Below are 24716 nucleotides of genomic sequence, written 5' to 3'. Positions count from 1 at the left end.
TTCATAAAGTACAGTAGTCTGTGCCACTGCGAACACTATGCACTATCTGTTGGAAAGCAAATTGTTAAATTTTCAAGACGCTTGCTGTGTTAGTCTGCTGTGGAAGACTAACAATTTAATGTCCAGCACTATAGAGACCAAAAATTCTGGGCTATAAGCTCTTGAAAGTTGAAGCTCTTGACAAAGGGAGATTTGTCTTGAATGCTTATACCCCCAAATTCTGGTTTCGGTTAAGATTCTACTGGATTTGACCCATCTAGCTGGGTTATTATACGTAGCCTTCTCTTACTGCACTGTTTCTTGCTTTTGTAATAGTGTTTTCTGCATTGATATATTATGTCTCCTACATTTTTGCACTGTTTCTAATTTCTGCAATACTGGTCCTATCGAACTACCAATTAGAAGTCTGATCCAACTGACTGCATTGACTTACACTGTGCAATCTGCCTTGAGTTTCAGGGAGACAGGTGGACTGTAAATAAATAGATACAATAAGCCAAAATAGAATTGGACATATTGTTGTATAACCTTGTGTGTACGCATGTGCATTTAACTATATTTATAGTATGTACTGGCATTATATTATTTTTATTTATATGTATTTTTATTATGTCTTATATTATTTATATTTATTTATATTATATATACCTATTTTACACATGCAGTTTTATGTCACGGCATTCAAAGACTGCAATGCTACCCACACATCATGCTTTACAACTTCTATTTTTCTTAATTGTTTTGTGATTTCTGAAGTTTTTCACTCCATTTCACATGCTCTGATACTGAACTGTTCCGTGATCTCAGCCTCCATTTATATTAGATTTTGCATATTAATTTAATGGGTATTCCTTAACATGTCTATTAATAAACACGGGACTGTATGGCCCGATATTATGCATCTTTTAATTATGGATAAATCCCCCTGACTCAAACGGGGATTACAAAACTGCACCTACAGGACTGAGCCCTTAACCCTTTTCAAAAACATCCCTAAAGAACAGACGTCACTAAACGGAAGATTCCCCATCTTTAACTGGCTAACCTTACAAAGACCTCTCCGACTTCCCTCGAGTTCCTGTTGCTCCGCCCCTCGTTCTCCTATTCCACGCCCCCACGCCTTTCATTCCTTCCTCCCTATTGGCTGCGGCGCTGCCAGCTCCGCCCCTTTCGAATGTTGTGTATTCGACTTTAGAATCCCCCGTGGGTGCCTGCCGCTTCCGTTCCACGTGCGTTCGCCAAGGAAAAGAAACGCGAGCGAAGGTAAAGCCCAGGGGAATGGGGGGATTGATTGATTGATTGGTTCCGTCAGTTTCATTTCACTTGCTCAATAGCCCAATAAGAGGCTTGGTAAGCAAGCAGACCAGCGGAGCTCCGCCCACGGGGTGGGGCTGCTGCTGAATGATGGCCTGGAAGCTTCAATGAAGAAGAGGGGGCTTTGGTGATTTCAGTTTGGTCGTGTGTTGTATATTATGGGTTAGATTTACGCACGCAGCAGGACGAGATGCTGGAATGGAGAATCGTTACAGGGGCGGGGGAGGGGCGGGGGGGGCGGGGCGGTTCTTGAATGTTGGTTTTAGAACTCCCTGCGCGTAGAAAAGCAGCACAAAAAAGGGGTTGATGGGCTAGAACCTTTCTTTCTGGCGGGCCAGGTTTCTTCTCTGACAGAGCCAGAAAAACAAAGAGGTGGGAGCCATTAACGTGTTAAAATGACCGTCAATCAACCAACCAACGCGCCCCCCCCCCCCCCCCATGCTGCAAGTGGGGAAAAAAATTAAGCCATAACTTTGCACGGAAGAGAATACTGGGGTTGAATTATTCTTTAAGATCTGCCAGATTTCTACTTACATGAGGGAAATGGGGTTTTTTTTTAATACAGGGGATATATGAATGCTCCTTTTTAATTAAAAAAAAGCCTTAGTGCATGTATAAAGCTAGGGAGAGATTATCCTTTGCAGTTGGGGAAGGTACATTTTTTAGTATGCATTGGAATTCTGCTATCTCATTCTGCAGTATAGCATTTACTGTGACTGTAAGGACTGAGGTATGCTGTATCCAGGATTCCCTTACTGCAGTGGTGTCAAACTCACGGCCCTCCAGATGTTATGGACTACAGTTCCCATCATCCCCTGCCAGCATCTGGAGGGGCACAAGTTTGACACCTATGCCTTACTGGATGGGAACAAAGGCCTAATTGGTCCAGCATCCTTTTTTCCTTTGGAAACCTCAAAGAGGCCATATTGTTTCCCCTCAGGATTCTGGTATGCCAGTGATGGGCTTAAGCCATACTTCTGCCAGTTTACCAGCCCTAGGGGCACAACTGGCACCTTAGGAAGGTGAATTGGTTGCTTTGATGGAGGACTGGCCCTGCATACCAAGCAAATAGATCTGGCATGCCACGGTTTGGCCCACGTGCAGGGGATTTCCTGCCCTTATGTGGGAGATCTAGTCTGGCGTGAACTTTGCTGGATGCTGTTGGGTCAGGTACACTCTCTCAGATTAATCTACTTAACAGGGTTGTTGTGAGGATAAAATAGGAAACCTTGATCATCTTGCAGATGGATTATTTCTTGCTAATAAGGGTAGGATGCAATAATACATTGTCCCTCTTATCTTTAATGCCGCAGGTTTCACCGTCCATCTGCAATTGTCCTGAGATCTATGCTTGTTTCCTTCCAAAAGACAACTCATGGCTGGAAGAGGTGGCAGAGGGAGGGGCCGGGGCAGTCACATGACCTTCAGTGTTGAAGCCGTGGGCATCGGAAAGGGTGAAGCCCTGCCCCCACCCACTCTGCAGCCCTCGCCTCTGTTTCCTGTGAGTCCTGCTCTCCTCCCCCAATTGATCTTTCATTCAGCAGCTTTTCAGGGTTCATCCAACTGATCTGAAATAGTGATTTGTTATTGGATAAGTTCTTTGTTTAGTGGGCCTGGGTATGTGGCGGTATTTTTTCTACAATGTTTGCAAGCTTTCATCTTTCTCCTTGCACATTCCCCTAGCCTTTGGAATATAAACCAGTTCCCTTGCTAACTGGTGAAGAGGTGGAATATATGTTGGCCCTGAAGCAAGAACTCAGGGGAGCGATGAAGAACCTGCCGTATTTCATCAAACCGTCTGCTCCTAAGAAAGGTAAGAAGGTCTGATGAAACCCTCAGAAATACCCAGAATGAACTTCTGTGCAGGATGCTAGAGCCGGCCACATTTTAATTGTCTATTACGTGAAAAGCAGGCCGTTGCTTTTTCCACCTACAAATCCTACCACAACCAAGGATTGGTTGAGCTGATGTGATGTCACAGAATGTCTGTAAGTGTTTGAAGAGAGAGGAATCAGTCAGGCTGTGTGGAAGGTCACTCCTATTTCTGTAGGATTTGAGATAAATAGTAGATGACACAAAGCTTGTGGAAGAGACCTATTGGCAAAACTGACACCAAAGCCAGGTAGGTGGAGGCTATTGGATGGGAGGTTATGGGAAGAGGGCTTTAGAATTGCTTATGTTATATATTTTTTTCTGGCAGGGATCCTACAGGTTGGGCGGGAAAATTTTATTTGAGGAACAACAGCAGCAGCTTTTTAATTTCTGCACTCGACAGTGTAAAGAAAAGAAATCTGGCTACTCTGTTCAGAAGGCAATGGTTTTCTTTGAGCTGCATCAGTACTAGGGCAAATATTGGTCTTGGATGCTGGAAAACTGAGGTCAAATTTACATGTAGCCATCAAGCAGCTGGGGAGGGAGTCTTGATCCCACCCTCTCAGTGTAACTTCTCTGACAGGATTCTTAATTATTTTGGAATTCTAAAGCAGAACATTATAGGGCAGAACTAGGTGTTATAAAATAATGTGGCAGCTACGTGTGGAGCAGAACCTTTTGGAAAACACAGCAGGAAATTTTCTTTTTTAAAAAATTAATTTTTATTAAATTTTCCATCAAATTTACAGTCATTGCAAACAAATAAATGAGAACAAAACATGAGGAAAAAGGGGAAAAAGGAGATAAGAATAAAAAACCATCAATAAGAAAAAGAAAAGAGAAGAAAACAGCAGCTCCTACATGCATTTCTTAAAATGAAATTGGCTTCCCACTAGAGTTCTAATTTACTTAAATAATTATTATATTAAATAATTATTTGGTTATTTATTATATTACATTTATTATATTATTTATTATATTAAATAATTATTTGGTTACGTTTCATTACAGATCCTCAAAAATATTAATCTTAAATAAGTTAATTCACTTAGAATCATAGGGTTGGAAGAGACCCCAAGGGCCATCAAGACCAATCCCCTGCAATGCAGGAACACATAATCAAAGCATTCCTGACAGATGGCCGGCCAGCCTCTTTTTAAAAACCTCCAAAGAAGGAGACCCCACCACACTCTTGGGTCGCACATTCCACTGTCGAACAGCCCTTACTGTTAGGAAGTTTTTTCTGATATTTAGGTGGGATCTTTTTTCCTTCCCCTTGAACCCATTACTCCTGGTCCTGGCCTCTGGAGCAGCAGAAAACAAGCTTGCTCCCTCACCAACATGGCATCCAAGTTCAATAACCTTTATTAAGCATATAGAGTAAAAAATAAATTAAATAATGCTGTAAGTAATATAAGCAGGTAATGTCCCTTGCTATTTTCCTTGGTTCCATACAGCAATCACTTGCAGTAGAAATTCAGCTGTCTTTTCCAATGTCTCCTGTTTCTTGCTGTTGAGAAGGAAGTTCATTTGCAAGTCAGCTGGACAAATTAGTGCTTTATGGTATGTGGATTGTGGTAATAAGTATCTGATGTTTGAGTACTTAGGACAGAAGAAAATCATGTGATTCAAGGTTTCTACTTGGTTCAGACAATAGAGACAATATCTTTCATTGGATGGGATAGAAAGTAGTCGCCCTTCCTCTATTGCCGATGGAAACACGTTGCATCTGGCGCGGGTTAGGGCCCATCTCTGTGTTGGCTCCAGTGATAGGTCAGTGTAGTGTGCCAGTTGCCGATGTATGGGGGGAGCATGATCTGTTTGCTGATGCTAGAAGCAGCTGTTGTTCCTGGTCTAGTAGTCTTGTTTTTAGTAAGCTGAAGTTCTCATTTCTGTTAAGCATGTGGAATGTTTCCAGTGAGAAACCAAGTGATTTGATCTTCCTAATGATGTTGGACCACCAATTGGAAATCATCAGATCAGGCATCGCGAGTTGGACCAGGCTGTCTTTTTCTGTAATGAAACAGAGTCTCAGCCAGAATGTCAGAGTAGATAGCCATGCTCTGGTTTCTAGTAGACTCAGGCCTGCTTCCAGTCATAAAACTGAATAGGGAACGGAATGTGGCACCCCAAACACTTTGTAAAGAAAAACAGATTGCGCTCTTTCAGCTGACGTATTCCAAGCTTTTAAACATGGAATCCCTTCAAATAACTAAACAGGGCTATTTGAAGTGATGTCATGTTGGTGAGGGAGCAAGCATATTGATGGAATATCAATGTGTCTGTATAATTTTTTAACTAATAATGCTTTAACTTTGACATTTTTCTTTTCATGTCATCTAGTGATTCCTTCTAGAATAGTTCAGTTGCAAATATTCCTGCTGTTTTGGGGCCCAGTCCTGCCTGACTCCACCATAAGAACATAAGAACTAGCCTTCTGGATCAGACCAGAGTCCATCTAGTCCAGCACTCTGCTACTCGCAGTGGCCCACCAGGTGCCTTTGCAAGCTCACATGCAGGATGTGAAAGCAATGGCTTGCTGCTGCTCCTGAGCACCTGGTCTGCTAAGGCTTTTGCAATCTGAGATCAAGGAGTATCAAGAATGATAGCCATAGATTGACTTCTCCTCCATAAATCTGTCCAAGCCCCTTTTCAAGCTATCCAGGTGAGTGGCCATCACCACCTCCTGTGGCAGCATATTCCAAACACCAATCACACGTTGCGTGAAGAAGTGTTTCCTTTTATTAGTCCTAATTCTTCCCCCCAGCATTTTCAATGAATGCCCCCTGGTTCTAGTATTGTGAGAAAGGGAGAAAAATGTCTCTCTGTCAGCATTTTCTACCCCATGCATAATTTTATAGACTTCAATCATATCCCCCCTCAGATGTCTCCTCTCCAAACTAGAGTCCCAAATGCTGCAGCCTCTCCTCATAACGAAGGTGCTCCAATCCTTCAGTCATCCTTGTTGCCCTTCTCTGCACTTTTTCTATCTCTTCGACATCCTATTTGATATCCACCTTCCTTAAAGAAGGGCTACATGTAAGAGTTGTAAACACAAAGGTGGCCCTTTAGCTTACTGCAAAAATTTCCAAGAGGGCATTGCCCTGGGAGGTCACTAAGCATCCAGAATCATGGCTAAACCAAGGGGCCCTAGAGTGCCTTTTGTGACCACACCAAGGCCAAGTTCTGAGCCAAGATGGCCCGCCTGCATTTTGGAGACATCCTAACTTAGCTTGCTCCAGAGCTGTCCTGGCATCCTGAGCCACTTCTTTATCAACAGATCCTTGTCCATTTTGTTCGGAGCCCTCGTCCCAGGGAACAGGAGATGAATGGCCTTTTCTTGCTACTCTCTGAAGCCTCCATCTGTCCGAGAATCATGGTGGCAGGAAGTGCTGTCAAACCACAGCCAACTTATGGCAACCCCATTGGGTTTTCAAAGCAAGAGATAATCAGAGGCGGTTTTCCATTGCCTGCCTCTGTATAGTCTTTGGTGGTCTCCCATCCATGTACTAACCAGGACCAATCTTGCTTAACTTCCAAGATCTGACAAGATCAGGCTAGCCCAAGCCATCATACAGAAAATCCTACAGACCAGTTTATTAAAGGCCCAGAGCAGTTTGCTTCAAGGGTCATAAAATGCAGAAGGGTTGTAAAATGTCTTTTGATGCATAGGTCATAAAGATAAGAACATAAGAACAAGCCATCTGGATCAGACCAAAGTCCATCTAGTCCAGCTCTCTGCTACTCGCAGTGGCCCACCAGGTGCCTTTGGGAGCTCACATGTAGGATGTGAACGCAATGGCCTTCTGCGGCTGTTGCTCCCGATCACCTGGTCTGTTAAGGCATTTGCAATCTCAGATCAAAGAGGATCAAGATTGGTAGCCATAAATCGACTTCTCCTCCATAAATTTGTCCAAGCCCCTTTTAAAGCTATAAAGGTTAGTGGCCATCACCACCTCCTGTGGCAGCATATTCCAAACACCAATCACACGTTGCGTGAAGAAGTGTTTCCTTTTATTAGTCCTAATTCTTCCCCCCAGCATTTTCAATGAATGTCCCCTGGTTCTAGTATTGTGAGAAAGAGAGAAAAATTTCTCTCTGTCAACATTTTCTACCCCATGCATAATTTTGTAGACTTCAATCATATCCCCCCTCAGACCTCTCCTCTCCAAACTAAAGAGTCCCAAACGCTGCAGCCTCTCCTCATAGGGAAGGTGCTCCAGTCCCTCAATCATCCTTGTTGCCCTTCTCTGCACTTTTTCTATCTCCTCAATATCCTTTTGAGATGCGGCACCAGAACTGGACACAGTACTCCGGCGCGGTCGCATTCACTGCTTTTATATAAGGGCATGACAATCTTTGCAGTTTTATTATCAATTCTTTTCTAATGATCCCCAGCATAGAGTTTGCCTTTTCACAGCTGCCATGCATTGAGTTGACATTCCCATGGAACTATCAACTAAGACGCCTAAATCCCTTTCCTGGTCTGTGACTGATAGCACTGACCCCTGTAGCGTGTATGTGAAGTTTGGATTTTTTGCCCCTATGTGCATCACTTTACATTTTGCTACATTGAACTGCATTTGCCATTTCTGAGCCCACTCATCTAATTTATCAAGGTCCGCTTGGAGCTCTTGGCAATCCTTTGTGGTTCTCACCACCCTACATAATTTGGTATCATCTGCAAACTTGGCCACCACGCTACCCACCCCTACTTCCAGGTCATTTATGAACAGGTTAAAGAGCACCGGTCCCAAACGGATCCTTTGGGGACACCACCTCCCTAGACATCTCTCCATTGTGAGAACTTCCCATTTACACCCACTCTTTGTTTCCTGTTTCTCAACCAGTTTTTAATCCATAGGAGGACTTCCCCTCTTATTCCTTCATTGCTGAGTTTTCTCAACAGTCTCTGGTGAGGAACTTTGTCAAAAGCCTTTTGGAAATCCAAGTAGACAATGTCCACCGGTTCACCCCTGTCCACATGCCTGTTTACACCCTCAAAGAACTCTATTCTTTGAGGGTGTAAACAGATACAGCCATGCCTGGTAATAGGTCATGCCAAAACAACTACTCCAAATTCCTAAGTCTCTATTAAGTTGCTGGTTTTCATCAACAAGGTCAGCTGCGGGTTATATTGAAATGAAGGACAAGGGGACAATGAATTTCTTTTCCTTTTGAGAATAATTCCCCTGCAGCTCTATATTGGGAAATCGCTGGAGTGCCCTCTTGAGCAAAATTACATCCTGAGCTCGTGGACTTAGTGGACACCAAGTGGACTTAGACTTGGTATAGCAACTTTTAGGATAGTGCAGTGCCAGTCATTCCAGAAACAGTGAGGGGGCAGATTTGCCCAGTGTATGCAAATTGACGGGGGTCAGGGCTAGACCCTTAAAGGGTACGTAAACCCAGTGGACAGACTCCTCTGTGAATGGTTAATTGCACTTATAGTGGTGCAACCAATGTGGTGTAGTGGCTAAGGGCAGTGGACTGTAATCCAGAGAATTTGCCACTCCTCCACATGAAGCCTGCTGGGTGACCTTGGGTTAATCATAGTCCTCTCAGAACTCTCTCAGCCCAACCTGCGTTCATAAGGTATCTGTTGTGGGAAGGACAAGGGACGTCAATTGTAAGCCACTTTTGACTCCTTAAAGATAGAGTAAAAGCTGGCTATAAAAACCAACTCTTTTTTGCTTTTTTTGGTTGTCCTGTAAGTATATTTTTTTGGAATTGTGGTACTTGATGTTTACAGAGCAAGAAGGAGAGATCCCTGTTGCCATTTTCAACTGTGTGATTTTTTTAAAAATCCAGTTCTGCCCATGCGGTTGTGTAAATAATAACTGTGGCTGTGTATATTCTGCAGTTACCCTGAACAAGATTGAGCCCAAAATCTGGCATCTTGAAAATGTAAACTTCCTTTTAAAAAAGTTCCTAGTCTTTACGGCTACAAAGATGGCCTTGAAAATGTGTGCATATATTGCCTGTGCTGAGTGTAGTTTGACCTACATAATGCTTCCTGAGCTGCAGAAAACAAAGTGGTGGGAATCTATTATTCAAAAACTGTGTTGCTCGGGGTTAGGTTTTGAAACATTATTAATCTTGATGCCATGGGAAATATTATCCCAAATAAAAATACGTCTTTTTGCCCCTATGACCAGGGACAACAATGGCTCTATAGCAGTGGTGGCGAACCTTTGGCACTCCAGATGTTATGGACTACAATTCCCATCAGCCCCTGCCAGCATGGCCAATTGGAGTGGCTGATGGGAATTGTAGTCCATAACATCTGGAGTGCCAAAGGTTCGCCACCACGGCTCTATAGTCATGCAAACTCATCCTGTTCACTGTCATATTATGGAATCACTATAAAATTGGGACAGTCAGCATATTATCTTAGCTTGCTGATTGATCCTAGACAGAAATGGGTTTTCAACAAGGCAAGGTGTAATGTTTCCCCTTCGGCGCAATACTATGGTCAATTTAGTAAAACCCCATATGCTGATAGAATTTGCAAAGTATGTAAAACAACTGTTGAAACTCTGGAGCATATTCTGTTCAACTGTCAGAAATATGATGTGTTTAGGAAGGACTGTTCTTCACCAGCCAAACCAATTTATAACAGGAAAGTAAGAATGGTACAAATACTTAATTGTAACGATCTTCAAGTTTTACAAAGTGTGGCAAAAATTTTGGTGTTAGTTTTAGAGAAGTGATTGTTTATATTTTCCTAATACGTATGCCTAATAAAGGTTAACCGAACTGAACTATTGCCTGTGACATGGAAAGCGGGAGGGCGTCCACTGAATGTTTTCACTAGACAGACTTCAGGTCATTCAGTGTCCTGTACAACTTTCCCCTTCGTCTAGCAGAAGCAAATTAAATTATGCAAACTAGTACCTTTCTTTGACGATATGATTAAGATACATCCTTATAAAAGTTGCAGAATGCAGATTTCCAGGTAGAGAATTTTAATGTGGAGCAAAATTTGTCTTTGTTAACTCAGAAAGTGCACAGATCCAATAATAATTTCAGGTCAGCTGTCCTGCGCAGGTCTCATCTTAGGCACGTGGACTCTAAGAACATAAGAACTAGCCTGTTGGATCAGACCAGAGTCCATCTAGTCCAGCACTCTGCTACTCGCAGTGGCCCACCAGGTGCCTTTGGGAGCTCACGTGCAGGATGTGAAAGCAATGGCCTGCTGCTGCTGCTCCCGAGCACCTGGTCTGCTAAGGCATTTGCAATCTCAGATCAAGGAGGATCAAGATTGGTAGCCATAGATCAACTTCTCCTCCATAAATCTGTCCAAGCCCTTTTTAAAGCTATCCAGGTTAGTGGCCATCACCACCTCCTGTGGCAGCATATTCCAAACACCAATCTCACACGCTAATATGTGCAAGAAGTGTTTCCTTATTATTAGTCCCTTCCAACTCTTCCCCAGCATTTTCAATGAATGCCCCCTGGTTCTAGTATTGTGAGAAAGAGAGAAAAATTTCTCTCTGTCAACATTTTCTACCCCATGCATAATTTTATAGACTTCAATCGTATCCCCCCTCAGACGTCTCCTCTCCAAACTAAAGAGTCCCAAATGCTGCAGCCTCTCCTCCTAAGGAATGTGCTCCAATAATAAGCAATGGAATTGCCAGCTGATAAGCAATGGACTCTGATAAGCAATGGAATTGCCAGCTGGTGTGCCCCAGTTGTCTGTATTTACTGCATCCTTTTCCACCAAAAGGTCTTTAAGTGTGATCAATAGTGGTGCAGCGGAAGAGAGAATAGTGTGCTTCCCCCATAGAAAACAGTCCCAAACAATTATGAGCATTATAACTTATTCTTAAGCACAGCATTTGTCAAAACCATTATTCTGGGCAGCATTACACATGATACTTTGATAAAAGAGCAAAAATGAGCCAGCAACTACGTTCCCAGCGGCACCATTTCTGGGAATACAATGCGGCGATGACAGCGATTCACTCAGCCTCTGTTCCTTAACCATCCATCAGCAATCCGCTTATACCACCAGTGATCACAAATTGATGCAAAGAGGCCACCCCAACCGCCACAGGGCATTTTATAAACTCGAGTAAAGCACAGGGCAAGTGGCCCGGGAATCTTCCCGAAATGGCGCCCCTGATTCCTTGCTATTAATGTCATGCAAAAGAGCCCCAACCTTCACTTGCCTGGCCCTGCTATGACTGCTCCCCTCAGGAGGCTACGGCCAGCCAGCCCGTCTGTAACTTCCACCTTCTGCCACTGCCGTCTCATCCTCCCGCAGCCCCCCCATATACAAGCAAACCAGACCACGGTCTCGGAGCAGCCTCTCCATGCCCGCCTTCTTCCTGGAGGCTGGGACTGGCTAGGCCCCAGCAATCTATTGAGACAACGCAGTGCTTTGCATGAATGGGTCATGTATCGCTGTACGCTGCTTGCAGATTCATTCCACCTGCAGCCGTCCTTCGGGGACTCTGAAGAACTGAAAAGTGAGGCTTACAAAGTAATACTGATATCATCTTGTCTATTCAAAGGTGCCTTGCACGTGTCTGCCCTACGGTTGCTCTCAATAAAGGGCAGCACGTTCCATAATGTAGAAGTTGCCTCTATGTCTACTCTTTCCACATAGGAAACTTATAGCATACAATATTTCCTCTGTTTATTACTCACAAGATGCCCCTCATGGAACCTCAAAGAGACTCCTGGCTTGTCGAGAAATCATTCTTCATTAACGTACAAAGTCGTAATGGGGAATTTTAATTATTATTATTTTTTAATTGCATTCAAACGGAAGGGGCAGGGACAGAACAAGGTAGGCACTAGGACTCAAGCATAGCATTCGACAACAAAGAAGGTCGAGGAAGTGGCAGAGGATGAATTCACAATTGTACTTAGATCTTTTGGTGGAAATGAATATAGGAATTGTACAGTGGTAGGATTCGTCCTTCTGGATTTCTTCCAGGGCTCTGTTAGGTACTAGCTAAGGTTTAATCTGCATAGGGGTGTGGGATGGGGGAAGGGAAGGTGTTTCTTTCCCTAAATAAAAAAAAAGAATGGCCTTCCTAGTTTGTTGATGCTACTTTATATGGTGTTCTCCCCCAGATGTGGAGCGTTACTCTGACAAGTACCAGATGTCCGGTCCTGTTGATAACACTATCGAGTGGAACCCAGGTGTGTCTGAGAATATTTTTGTCTTGCATATTTTAATATCCCAGAGGGATCAACATGCTAGTTTGTTGCTACAGAAACAAAGGATCTTGTGGCACCTGGAAAAAAATATTGAACGGTTTTTAGTGCAGCATCATCTTGCCTGGATTAGAGCCTTATTGAGTCAGATGCGTTAAAGGTTATTCTCAGCTGTCAGGTACGCACTTGGGTATTAAGAAAAGGCACCATAAACAGCCAGGGAAAGGGCAATGAAATGCAATGAGAGCTAACCAGTGCTGTTTATTTGTGAAGCTGATGCATATGCAAGATTAATGTTTTGCAGACAGAAAGATGCCTATAATTTCTTTCCCTTTGATTTTGGTCTTAAGGTTGCAATCCTAAATGCACTGAATGAATTTAACTGGGTACATGTTTAGGATTATACTGCAAATCTTTGAGATGTTACCTGCTCTCAGCTGTTTATTTAGAATGGCTTTCTTATAGAGGATTACTTTACGTGTTCTTCTTTTGCGCTTTGCTCTGCAGATTGCTTTGTGTTTTTCCAGTCAGGCAATGGAACATCAGAATGCCAGGTTGCCAACAGGCCTGGAGAAAAATGCCCTGTCCTTTGCATGAAAACGAGCAGTTAAAGTTTTTCATGGCATGGAGGTCAATCACATCCCATGAAGCGTCTATTAAAGGCTGATTTTTCTCTTCTAAGCAATTAGTGGTTCTACTGGAGAAAGCCGAGATTGTCTCCAAAATGAGTTTTATACTCATCAAGTATTAAAATGAGTTTTATACTCAGCAACTACTAAAAAACCAGACAAGCATTGACATGGCCTTTGGAATTAACTGCCTCGTTATTTAGAAGGAAGTGTTAGTTATATGAAACAGATTTATTTACAGGACCGGCTGCATGTCAAGCCCACAGAACGTGCACACAAAAGGGAAATATAGGCCCCTTCCGCACACGCAAAATAATGTGTTTTCAAACCACTTTCACAACTGTTTGCAAGTGGATTTTGCTATTCCACACAGCTTCAAAGAGCACTGAAAGCAGTTTGAAAGTGCATTATTCTGCATGTGCGGAATGAGCCATAGTGTCTATCCCCCCACCCAGCACAACCAGATTGCGGAGATGACCAGTTTGATCAAGACCACTGGAGACTGTGTAGGTAGTTTCTGGGTCTGGAACATAAGCTGTTTGGTGGGAAACAATAATGCCTGCTGTTTCCCAGGCTTTTCTCCATACCATCTGGTAGAAGCAAAACTTCAATTTTCTAAAAAATAAAAAACCCCTCTGTCCTTCATCAAGAATTATTATTGTCCATAAGATACATTTTTAATAACGTTACACACTCATATTTTGCATGTGTCCTTAACTGCCCATGGCAGCATTGGGACTCTCCTTGGTTAGAATAGGTCCCATGCATCAGGTGGGCCACATGCTGGATTTGATTTTTGGTGTGAGGGTTGGGTTAGGGTTAGGGTCAGGGCTTTTTTGGTCCTGGCTCCAACATGATGGAACTCCTTATCGTCTGAGATCAGGGCCCTGTAGGATAAGGTAATGTTCCACAGGGCCTAGAAGACTAAAATGTTCTGCCAAGCATTTGGTTAAGTCAGCTGCGACTTGACATCAAATCTGATCCCCCTCCTGTCTTTTCCCCCTTCCGTTTCTTCTTCTCCTTTCTCTTTCTATTTCCTTCCCCTCTTTTTTGTGCCTCCCCCCAACCCCAATACATCAGGAACTAGGAGGTAGGAGGAGAGTTTCCTTGAAGTTCTGTGTTGAATTGAAAGGAGCTCCCTTGTAGAGGTCCCCTCCAGTAGTTATAATCTGGGAAGCCCAAAATGTTATATTGCCAGCTGTTGATATTTAAATGATGTAGGTTTTATATTGAAACATATTGTTATTAGATGGTTTTATAGTTTATAGCATATTAGTCTATGATGTTGTTGTTTGCCGCCCTGAGCCCAGTCTGCCAGGGTAGGGTGGGGTATAAATCTGAAATAAAGTTTAAAAAGTAAAGTAACTGATTAAATTTGTTCTCATAGACTGGAGACGGCTGCCTCAAGAACTAAAAATCCGTGTGCGGAAGATTAGAAAACAAAGTAAGTGCTTTTAAAAATAGGATTCAAAATAACAAAAGAGGAGTTTTGTTTTTTAGTACCCTGTTTCCCCGAAAATAAGACCTACCCTGAAAATAAGCCTTAGCATGATTTTTCGGGATTTTTGGAGGATGTTTGAAATATAAGCCCTACTCCAAAAATAAGCCCAAATTACAGATTTCCCGGCGCAGCTGATCTGGTTATGTGGGTGGGCGGCAAAATTATGGGAAAAAAATAAGACATCCCCTGAAAATAAGCCCTAACGCATATTTTGGAGCAAAAATTAATATATTTTCGGGGAAATGCGATACTTTTGTAAGATACTTTCAAAATGCAGTATGGTTGGAAATGGAGGTCGAGAAGCGTTGAATTTGCTAGCCTTCCCCTTTAATCTCTCCCCACCAGCTATATATCCCCTCCGTGCCTCTCTTTTGTTCAATCCCACCATCTCCGGTTACAATGATCAAGTAGCCGGTGATGTGAAAGTCTTCTGCGACAGTACTGAGCCTGGTCGACCGACTTTCTGACTCAGCATGAAGCAGGTTCATCCATTCAACCCGTAGCCAGTGCAAGTGTGTGGGGTACTAGTCTAACGTGCTCCAGCCCAATACTGTAATCTTCCTCTTTTTGGTGCAGGAGCAACTGTTCTTCCTCCCAAGCGTAAAACTCAAGTGCCAGTGGACAAGGAGGAAGCCATCAAGAAACTGGAGGTAGGCACCAATGCTGACGTGCAACCCTTCAGCTGGGCGGTGGGGTGGTACTTTCTGGCCGAGCTTGACAGCTGCAGTAGCTCACATCCTACAGTTCCATCCGAGTTTGGCTAGTTGTCTTCATATGAGCTGCTTTTTGCCACAGCTCTTAAAAATTCCCTGCTCAGGCGGCTTTTAGCTCATAGGGCTTTTTGAAAAATGTTCCCTACTTCTGTGTTCTGAGGATCAGCCAAGTGGGCCGAAATTTACCCATTGCTTGATCTCTATGGCAAGCAAAGCTTCACCGGTGAAAACAGCTGGCCATCCTATTTCTTATCCTATCTCTTCTTTCTCCAGAACCAATTGGTTGAAATTCAATCAAACGAGTTTTCGGCTGAACGTTAAAACAGTTCCTCAGTGGGCCAAGTGTCTTTGGGAGGTGATGGGCATGCCTTCTTTGGAGGTTTTGAAGCTGATAGGGCCAAAAGTATGCTCAATAAATAAACATGTTTATGAGGTAGACAGACTATGAGGTAGTGGCTGGCATATTAAAATTCTCCTTTGCCAACTCCCCCAACCCTCTTTGGATACAGACCTCTAGAAGTATCTAGAGCCTGTTTTGTTTAGAATTCAGATTAGGCTGTATACTCCAACACACGCCAGCTGGGTGACCTTGGGTTAGTCACAGTTCTTCTGAGCTCTCTCAGTCCCACCTACCTCACAGGGTGTTTGTTGTGAGGGGGGAAGGGTAAGGAGTTTGTAAGCCCCTTTGAGTCTCCTAAAGGAGAGAAAGCGGGGAATATAAATCCAACTTCTTGTAGCCTAGGCTTAGAATTGCATGTAAACTGTGTTTCAGATCATGCAAAGTAGCTACAGGCGAAGCTGCCTTCAGGCTAGTGAAGACTAGGTCAGCACTTTAGATGTTCCACCAAGCTTTGGGTTGAAGCCATTCGTCTTCCATTGTTCCATCTTGTTGGCCTTCCAGCTGCTAACTGTCATCTGTGTCAGATTTCCCGTTCAGACAATAATTCACTTGTTTGGTTCAAGGCTTTTATTGAAGGGACATGTCAGGAACATAGAAAGAGAGTTCTGGCGAAAAGCGCGCCAAACTCTTGATAATATAAGATCTCCACCCCCACATGAGAAGCAGACAGTTCGCATTGACTGGCCTGGAGTCTCTTCCCAGCCACAGAACTCCAAGGCCACAGCTAGAAACGATAACACTGCACTCACTGCACCTGCATAAGTGAAAGCAAATTTCCTCTCCACAGCCCCATCATGACAATCTGTCAGTTATGAAGGACAAAATGTATACTCCCCTCCCCCCTTTTCCTGGTTTGTTGGCTCTTCCCTATCTTGGATAGTGGTATGTAGAAGAACTGTGGAGAAGATCTGCCAAGAAGAGGAGAGAGGTATATATTATAGGTTATTGTACAATATTGTTGATTATTATCCACCATCAATGGGTTTGTAGTTTAGGTTTTAGAAGAGCATTAATCCATGTCATTGTTGTAATATTACGTTTTGAATCTTCGTAAGCCTCCCCAAGCCTGATACAGGTTGGGAATGGGCAGAATAGAAGGTTAATAAAATAAATACCAAAAGCATTCACATTGATAGCAACTTCCTGAGGTCTTGTGTGGACATTTTCCACATTGCCTACTACTTGAACCTGTTAACTGGAGATGGTGGGGATTGAACCCAGGACCTTCTACGCACAAAGCACGTGCTCTGTCCCAGAATTATAGCCCCTCCTCAAGTACTGACTTTGCATGCCAGACATCTGTAGTCCTTGCAGACACCGTAACAGGCATGCTAACTGTGCACTTTACAGGTGCCACACTCCCGTTTAGACAAGACACACGCCTGGGCAAAAATCTCATAGGGAACTTTTTCACCTTACTAGTTTTATGCCAAAATTGGGCTTTAGCCGAGACATGTTAAAAACAACATCCACTCCACTGTCCCCATTTCCTGGTCTACTCTTAGGCCCCTTCCGCACATGCAGGATAATGCACTTTCAATCCACTTTCAGTGTACTTTGCCGCTGGATTTTAATATGCGGAATAGCAAAATCCACTTGCCAAACAATTGTGAAAGTGGATTGAAAGTGCACTATTCTGCACGTGCAGAAGGGGCCTTAGTGAGCTGCAAAGCCTGTTTCTATCTTCTGCAGAACCTCTCTGGGGTTCAAGTGTTGGTGGTGTGAGCTGCTATCATCATCGTTCTTCCCACCCCTTTACCCCTAGATCCCATTTGCAAGGTCAAGGACCATCCCTAGAAGTTGCAATGTAATAAAAAAGAAGGCCTTGGTTGAAAAAAAATGTCTGTGTTCCATTCCCTAGACTCTGGAAAAAAAGGAGGAGGAGGTGACATCTGAAGAGGAAGGAGAGAAAGAAGAGGGTGAGGAAGGGAAGGAGGAAGAAGAGGAAGAATATGATGAAGAAGAATTTGAAGAGGTATGGTATTTCGTTTGTGAGGGTCCCCAGCCCTTGGGAAGAGGGGGGATTTTGGGGAAAGTGGGGGCTTGCTCAGAGAAGATTATTGCTCCCCCCTTTATTCAGGTTTGTCATATCCAAAGGCCTCTCCTGAATATTTAAAATATTTAACTGTTCCACGATTTGCGATATCACCTCAGATGGTCACTACAAGAAGCTGCTTTGTTCAAATAAATTGTGTCAATCGGGGTGAATTGATATGTTGGAGCACTGTCTTTTGGAAAAGCATTTTTTGCTTGGATAGAAGAGAATTATTTTGCTACTTCTTGAAGGGAGGGCAAAGATCTCTGTTGGAGAGAAACTGAAAGTGCTCCCAGCAGGCATTGAACACAAGGCCATTTGGGCTGTTTTCCCCCCCACATTATAGCAAGATGTAATAATACGAATAAATGAGTCGGGCTGTTAGGCTTGTTTTTAACGTTATTAGTGTGTGATGCTGCTCAAGGCCATCGGATTAAATGAGTGGTTTCATTTAAGAAGTAGGGGAAATGATGGGGTTCCACCTATAGCTTGTATGATTTGGGACTTCAGCTTTGCATTTTATTCATTTACATTATTTATAGTTTGCCTTTCTCATTAGGCAGTGCAAAAAATGACCTAGTAGGATTTTACTTACAGTAAGCTATGCCCACTAGTAGAGACCAAAGTCCCTAATAGTTTATCCAAATAAGGTTTGTTGGTTTGAAGAAGTAGAATTGGTTTTTAATACCCTGCTTTTCTCTACTTTTAAGGAGTCGCAAAGCGGCTTACAATCACCTTTCCTTCCCCTTCCCACAACAGACACTTTATGAGGTAGATGGGGCTGAGAGTTTTGAAAGAGCTGTGACTGGTCCTAGGTCAGTGATGGCGAACCTTTTTGAGACTGAGTGCCCAAATTGCAACCCAAAACCCACTTATTTATCACAAAGTGCCAACATGGCAATTTAACCTGAATACTGAGGTTTTAGTCCTGCGTGCACCCGCTGCTCTGCCCTGCGCTGCTCCAGTGCCTCCACCCCACCCACTCGAGAAGGGGCCAGCCTGCTCTAGCCTCCAGCAAGTCCTGCGCACACTTCTCTGCACCTCTCTAACATCTCCACCTCCTCCGCCTCTGCCCCCCCCCTTGGGCAGCAGCCATCCGGAGCACAGGCACCAGGCCTGCCAGCCAAGTCCTCCCTGCTCTCCGCAGGGCGTTGTGCCCAGCGGCCCAAGCCAGCCTAGGTGTGTGTGTGTGTGTGTGTGATTTTCTCCCCCCCATGATGAATCCTGTGCGCGTGTGCCCACAGAGTGGGCTCTGAGTGCCACCTCTGGCACTCGTGCCATAGGTTCGCCATCACTGTCCTAGGTCATCTAATGTGGAGAAGCAGGAAATTGACCCTGGTTCTCCGTGTTAGAGTCTGCTACACCACACTTGTAACCTTCTGTCCTTCAGGACAGAACCATCTTATTGTCAAAGGCTTTCGTGGCCAGAATCGACTGGCTGTTGTGGGATTTCTGGGCTGTGTGGCCGTGGTCTGATAGATTTTGCCTGCATCTATGGCTGGCATCTTCAGAGGCATGCCACAGCGAGATGTGACCATGACACGCCTCTGAAGATGCCAGCCGGCAAAATCTATCAGACCACAGCCACACTCTCTGGAAAACCCACAACAGCCAGAACCATTGTAGTAAATGACAGCATTCATGGGGACAAAGGGGTGGCTAGTGTTTTCACACATGCCAAATAATTCACTCTCAATCCCCTGAAGCGATTGTTTTGCAAGTGGATTTTGCCATTTCCCGCAGTGAAATCCAGCTATGGTACGCATTTGAAGTGGATTTAAAGTGCCTTATTCAGAATGTGTGAAAGTGCTCCTTGAAAACGGAGAAGGAGCCAGCAACTTAACGCACAGCCTTGGTGAGATGTGAGCCTCCTTATTGATGTTAGGACCGTCAAGAGTCAAGATTCCTGCTGCCCCAAAACCATACATCATATGAAAACAAAAGGCATGGTGAGGCCCCAGGGTGACCAGGTCCCCTGGAATTTTGTCCCAGAGTTCCCTGTTTCAGCATCCCAGCTTAACTTCTCTTCCATTTCAAAACAAAATAAAACCAGAGTCATTCCTGGCCAGTGCCGTTCCCATCCCTGAGAAACATGGAGAGTAACTGTGCAAAGTGCCATAAATCAGTGCCTAGTCCAGTGGTGGCGAACCTTTGGCACTCCAATTGGCCATGCTGGCAGGGGCTGATGGGAATTGTAGTCCATAACATCTGGAGTGCCAAAGTTCGCCACCACGGGCCTAGTCTATGCGGCAGAATGAGGTGCTAAAATTCTGAGGTGGTGGTATGGGCTGCATCACATCAGCTGTAAGTGGGGGGAGGAGGAGGATTATTTATATCCCCCCCCTTTCTCTCAAATAGGAGACTCAAAGGGGCTTACAAACTCATTTCCCTTCCCCCCTCACAACAAACACCCTGTGAGGTAAGTGGGGCTGAGAGAGCTCAGAAGAACTGTGACTACCCCAAGGTCACCTAGCTGGTGTGTGTTGGAATGTACAGGCTAATCTGAATTGCCCTGATCAGCCTCCACAGCTCAGGCGGCAAAGCGTGGAATCAAACCCGGTTCCTCCAGATAAGAGTACACCTGCTCTTAACCACTACGCCACTGCTGCTCGCTTTCAATTCTCCTCCATGTATAAAAATATCTAAACATCAAGGAGAAAGGTTCTAGCCTAGGCCGTCACAAGCACTGCTGGTTTCCCTCGAACAGCCTTTTATTAATATAGAGGAACTGAAAAATGTAGTCCAAAGTGACATAGTCCGTTCTATTGCCTCAGCAGCCCGCCACCTTCTTCCATTAGCCGCCGAAGCCACGTCAAACAGAGTTGGTTATTGCCAGCTAACAAACTCCAGCATAGCTCTGTGAATCGTCTCTGTGGAAACCAGCCATCCGTCTTTGTCCTCACAAGCTATTTTTGTCTTAACACCTCATCTGACATCTGTGGGGAAACAGAAAAAACAGCAGCCAGGGCGGCAGCCAGTTCAACAGCAGGCTTGGGGAAAGGTCTTTCGTTATGATCATTGTTTCTCCCCTTCCCTCCCTGGCGTCTTTCCTGTTGTGGGAAAGGAAAGGGACTTGAGGGGAAAGAGAAAGCCGGATCAGCCGGATCGGCTTGCTCGGCTGGAGTGAGGAAGCCCAGCACCTCTCCCACCTGCCGATATCTGTGGGGAGGGAGAAACAATGTTAGCCAGGAAAGCTTGGGGAAAGGGCGAGAACTTCCAAGTTTAGAACTAGGGCAATTATTAAATTAGGGCCAGTTCAGGTTTGGGGGGGGCCTCAGGCAGAGAGTTTCTATGGCCCCGCCCTCTGCCTACCACCAAACCTCACCGGTTGTACCTCCCTTTCCAGCTCCATTCACATCTTTTTCTTGTATGGAAGCCTTTCCCCACCTCCTTGCGCTGCCAGCCGTGACCGCTGGCTGATGGCACTGCCCCAATAGCTGACAGGAGTGCCATTGCCATAGGCCACCTGCATGTTTCTCCCGCAATGCTAGGAAGCATGTTTAGCTGGGAATTTGAGTAGTCCACAAGGGCCAGATCCAATACCTTCCCATCGGCCATTACAAAGGGTCGTTACTTATCCATCCCTCTCCAGGATCGGGTTTGTCCACACTGTAAAAATCAAGTGGAGACTCTTGCTCACATTATTCTTGACTGTCCGAGATATGTGGGCATCAGGAATTTCTCTCCCAGGCTGGCCCTAGACAAATCTGAAAGTGTGAAAGTGGCTCTGACTGTTCTGTTGTGGAGCTTCTGTTAAACAACACAGATGTCATGCTCTTGGAAAAAGTAGCAAAATTTCTTTTACAAGTGACAGAACTTTCTAAGTAATGTATACTGCTATATACAGTCTTCCTGTCTGCGCTTTGAATGTACTCTTGATTTGTATTTAAAAAATGTCTGGCAACGCTCTGGAACCTATTTTTAAATGCCAAATAAAGGTGGTGGTTGTTGTTTGAGTAATGGAGTACTTGTGAGCAGGTGGGGGAAGGGGAGGGAGTAGGCAAGCTGTGTGGATGGGGAATTGATGGGAATGGGACTCACTAAAATCCTTGGGTTTGATGCCTTTCTTCTTCTCATGAGTGGTTGATTCTAATCTGATGAACTGGGTTTGCTTCTTCGCTCCTTTACACAAGCAGCAGACTCTAATCCAGTGAATCGGGTTTGATTCCTTGCTCCTCCATATGGGCGGCAAACTAGAGGACCAGGTTTTATTCCCTGCTCTTCCACATGAAGCCTGCTGGGTGGCTTTGGGCCAGTCATAGTTCTCAGAACTCTCTCAGCCCTGCCTACTTCACAAGGTGTCTGTAGTGGGGAGAGGAAGGGAATGTGATGGTAAGCCACTGTAAGACTCGTTAAGATAGAGAAAAGCTGGGTATGAACATCAAGTCTTGTTCTTCTTAACATTGGCAAATTTCCCAGGGAGCCGCTGTCTGGAGAGATCACAAGCAACCAAGTGGCCCCTGATGGGCAACACCATAGGATCAGCTCAGCTCACTTGGCCATGAATATGTGGTCACCAGAGCATGGGTCTGAGTGGCAGTGTGGCATTGCTAATGGTGTAGAGGGGGTTTGACTCAGCTTATCCCAGGGTTTTAACTTCCCAGATCAACCTTGCCTTGGATCTCTATTTTCAGCACAGAAACTGTTGCCTGGAGAGCATTCCCTATCCAGCAGAACGTAAGAAAGAGCCTGCTGGATCAGACCAAAGTCCATCTAGTCCAGCACTCTGCTGCTCGCAGTGGCCCACCAGGTGCCTTTGGAGCTCACGTGCAGGATGTGAAAGCAATGGCCTGTTGCTGCTGCTGCTCCTGAGCACCTGGTCTGCTAAGGCAATTGCAGATCAAGGAGGATCAAGATTGGTAGCCATAGATCGACTTTTCCTCCATAAATCTGTCCGAGCCCCTTTTAAAGCTATCCAGGTTAGTGGCCATCACCACCTCCTGTGGCAGCATATTCCAAACACCAAGCACACGTTGCGTGAAGAAGTGTTTCCTTTTATTAGTCCTAATTCTTCCCCCCAGCATTTTCAATGGATGCCCCCTGGTTTTAGGAGTCAAGGTTCTTCTCTCCCCCAAAAGATACCTGTAAGCTATGCTATCCTGGTCGTTTGCCACTTGCTTTGATGATAAGCATTATATATGAATTGTGTCTTATCATGGATTTGAACTATAACCCGCTTTGAGCACCAGTCTGCCAGAACAGCAGAACATAAATGTGATCAAATCGTTTTCTCTTTTTCTTCATTCTGGACAGGAGACAGATTATATCATGTCCTACTTCGACAACGGCGAAGATTTTGGGGGCGACAGTGACGACAACATGGACGAAGCCATATACTGAATTGTGACAGTACCATCTAGTTGTAGGAACAGGACCTTCCAGTCTCATACCCAAAACAGCTCGTTTCCTGGAGATCTTTTCTGCCACCTCTGGGAGGATCCTGGATGATCCACCTGGCTCGCGTTAGGGAATGCAGAAGAGTTTCTTCTCTCTCCACTGAGTCGCTTCGTAAGAGTTTTCCTTGACCGCCCGTTGTGGCCTCCAGGTGGCACCATCGATCCGTCATTCTGTCAGCCATCTGTGTGTCTCAGGGATCTCAGCTGGTGGCGCCCATCAAAATAGCCAGCGTACAATAGTGGTATATTCTCCTCCCGCTCTTGTCTCCTATCAGAGAAAGTGCAGCGGATCCTGATTTTTCTTTCAGTTATGCCTTTTGGAACGGAGGAGAACATTCCAGAAAGGAAACAGCAGTCTTGGGGAAGCCTTGAAGACATTAACACTGAAGGGAAATGAAATCAAATCAGTACTTCTTTTTTTGGAATCAAGGAACATCTCTTGATAGTTAATTTGCTGCAGAAACCCTTCCTGTTACCCTCTCTAGCTTCAAGTGCGGTTTCTCATGTCTGTTTCCCACAAATGCAACTGCTGGGGGGGAAGGGGGTGCAAAGGAGGGGAAAGGAGGTCTTTTAATGCCATAGTTTCAAAAACCAAGGATCTTTTCCATGTTTGACCATTGTGACTAGGTGGGGGTGAGGGTGGAGCGGCCCACCAGCATTTTTCAAGAATTGGAAAGCATCTCCAATCATCTTCCAGGGTTTGTCTTTTGTACTGTTAATAAAAAATGAATGTGTGAATTTTAATTAGCAATGGATCTAACGTTGGTTTCAAAACAGCATGTTTTCTTTAAAAAAAAAACATGTTAGGAGAATGTGGGATCCAGGAAAGATGAACCTTTCTTATTTAACTATAAATATTTTTTTACTTTGCTTTCCCCCCCCCAAAAAAGTTGTCCAGAGCAGCTTGTGAGAAAAGAATCCTGAAACACATGACTGTGTTAAAATCACTTTGCCAAAGAATAAAACTACGACAAACAAATTACGAAGACTTGTTACTGTCTTTATCTAGCCCTTCTGTGTGATGTTGTTCTCTTTGCTGTCCCAAGAAGGTCACTGTTTCAGTGACATCTTCTGTTTTTAAATCTTACTTTGAGGTTTGGTTAAGCCACCATTTTGCGACAAGCTAAATTCACTCCTCAGCTGTTTACCACCGTCGTCATCGTGGTAAGAATCCTTTCCTCCTCTTAGTAATTTGTAATCCTGGTACTTAAAAAAAATCCCTTTCTCAGTCTAAAAAACCCATAGAGATGTACATGATTCCCTTCTCCTCTGTTTTCTCTTTATCACAAGCTAGGGTTGCCAAATTCCCCTGGACTTGGGCAGAGGATTTGGGGTAGGGATGCCAGATGTTGATTGGGAGGCTCCTGGAGGTTTGAAGATTTGAGGCTGCAGGAGGACAAGAGACCTCGGTGGACTGCGGTGATATAGAGCCCACCCTCCAGGCATCCATTTTCTCCAGGGTAACTGACCTCTGTAGATAAGCTATAATTCCGGGGGATCCCCACCTGGAGGCTGGCATCTCTATCATAACCCTGTGAGGTGAGTTAGGCCAAGAGGGAATGATAGATCCAAGGTTACCCAACTGGTTGAACAGGAAGTTGAACCCCAGTTTTCTCAACTCAAGTCACTTCACACGTAACAGGAGCCTGTTGCATTTGAGGCAAGCCAGGCGATAGTCCTTT

The 24716-nt window shown here is 44.5% G+C and overlaps 1 protein-coding gene across 4 annotated transcripts; it reads left to right on the top strand.

The window, feature by feature from the left end:
• Positions 1-1163: 1163 nt before the first annotated feature.
• Positions 1164-24016, top strand: POLR3GL (RNA polymerase III subunit GL). 4 transcript variants are annotated; one of them, XM_048513590.1, is made up of 8 exons: positions 1164-1263; positions 2628-2815; positions 2998-3127; positions 12277-12345; positions 14377-14433; positions 15067-15140; positions 17465-17578; positions 22892-24016. In XM_048513590.1, the coding sequence occupies exons 2-8, from the start codon at positions 2690-2692 to the stop codon at positions 22976-22978; spliced, it is 657 nt and encodes a 218-aa protein (XP_048369547.1). In that variant the 5' UTR covers positions 1164-1263; positions 2628-2689; the 3' UTR covers positions 22979-24016. The 4 variants fall into 4 exon arrangements, with proteins under 4 accessions (XP_048369547.1, XP_048369556.1, XP_048369565.1 ...); XM_048513599.1 differs by lacking the exon at positions 1164-1263 and adding an exon at positions 1343-1441; XM_048513581.1 differs by lacking the exon at positions 1164-1263 and adding an exon at positions 1501-1686.
• Positions 24017-24716: the final 700 nt, after the last annotated feature.

This window comes from Sphaerodactylus townsendi, linkage group LG01 (assembly GCF_021028975.2).
Source record: "Sphaerodactylus townsendi isolate TG3544 linkage group LG01, MPM_Stown_v2.3, whole genome shotgun sequence".
Classification (NCBI taxonomy): Eukaryota; Metazoa; Chordata; class Lepidosauria; order Squamata; family Sphaerodactylidae; genus Sphaerodactylus; species Sphaerodactylus townsendi.
The sequence above is the reverse complement of the archived record's forward strand: the minus strand, read 5'-3'. Positions and strand labels throughout refer to the sequence as shown.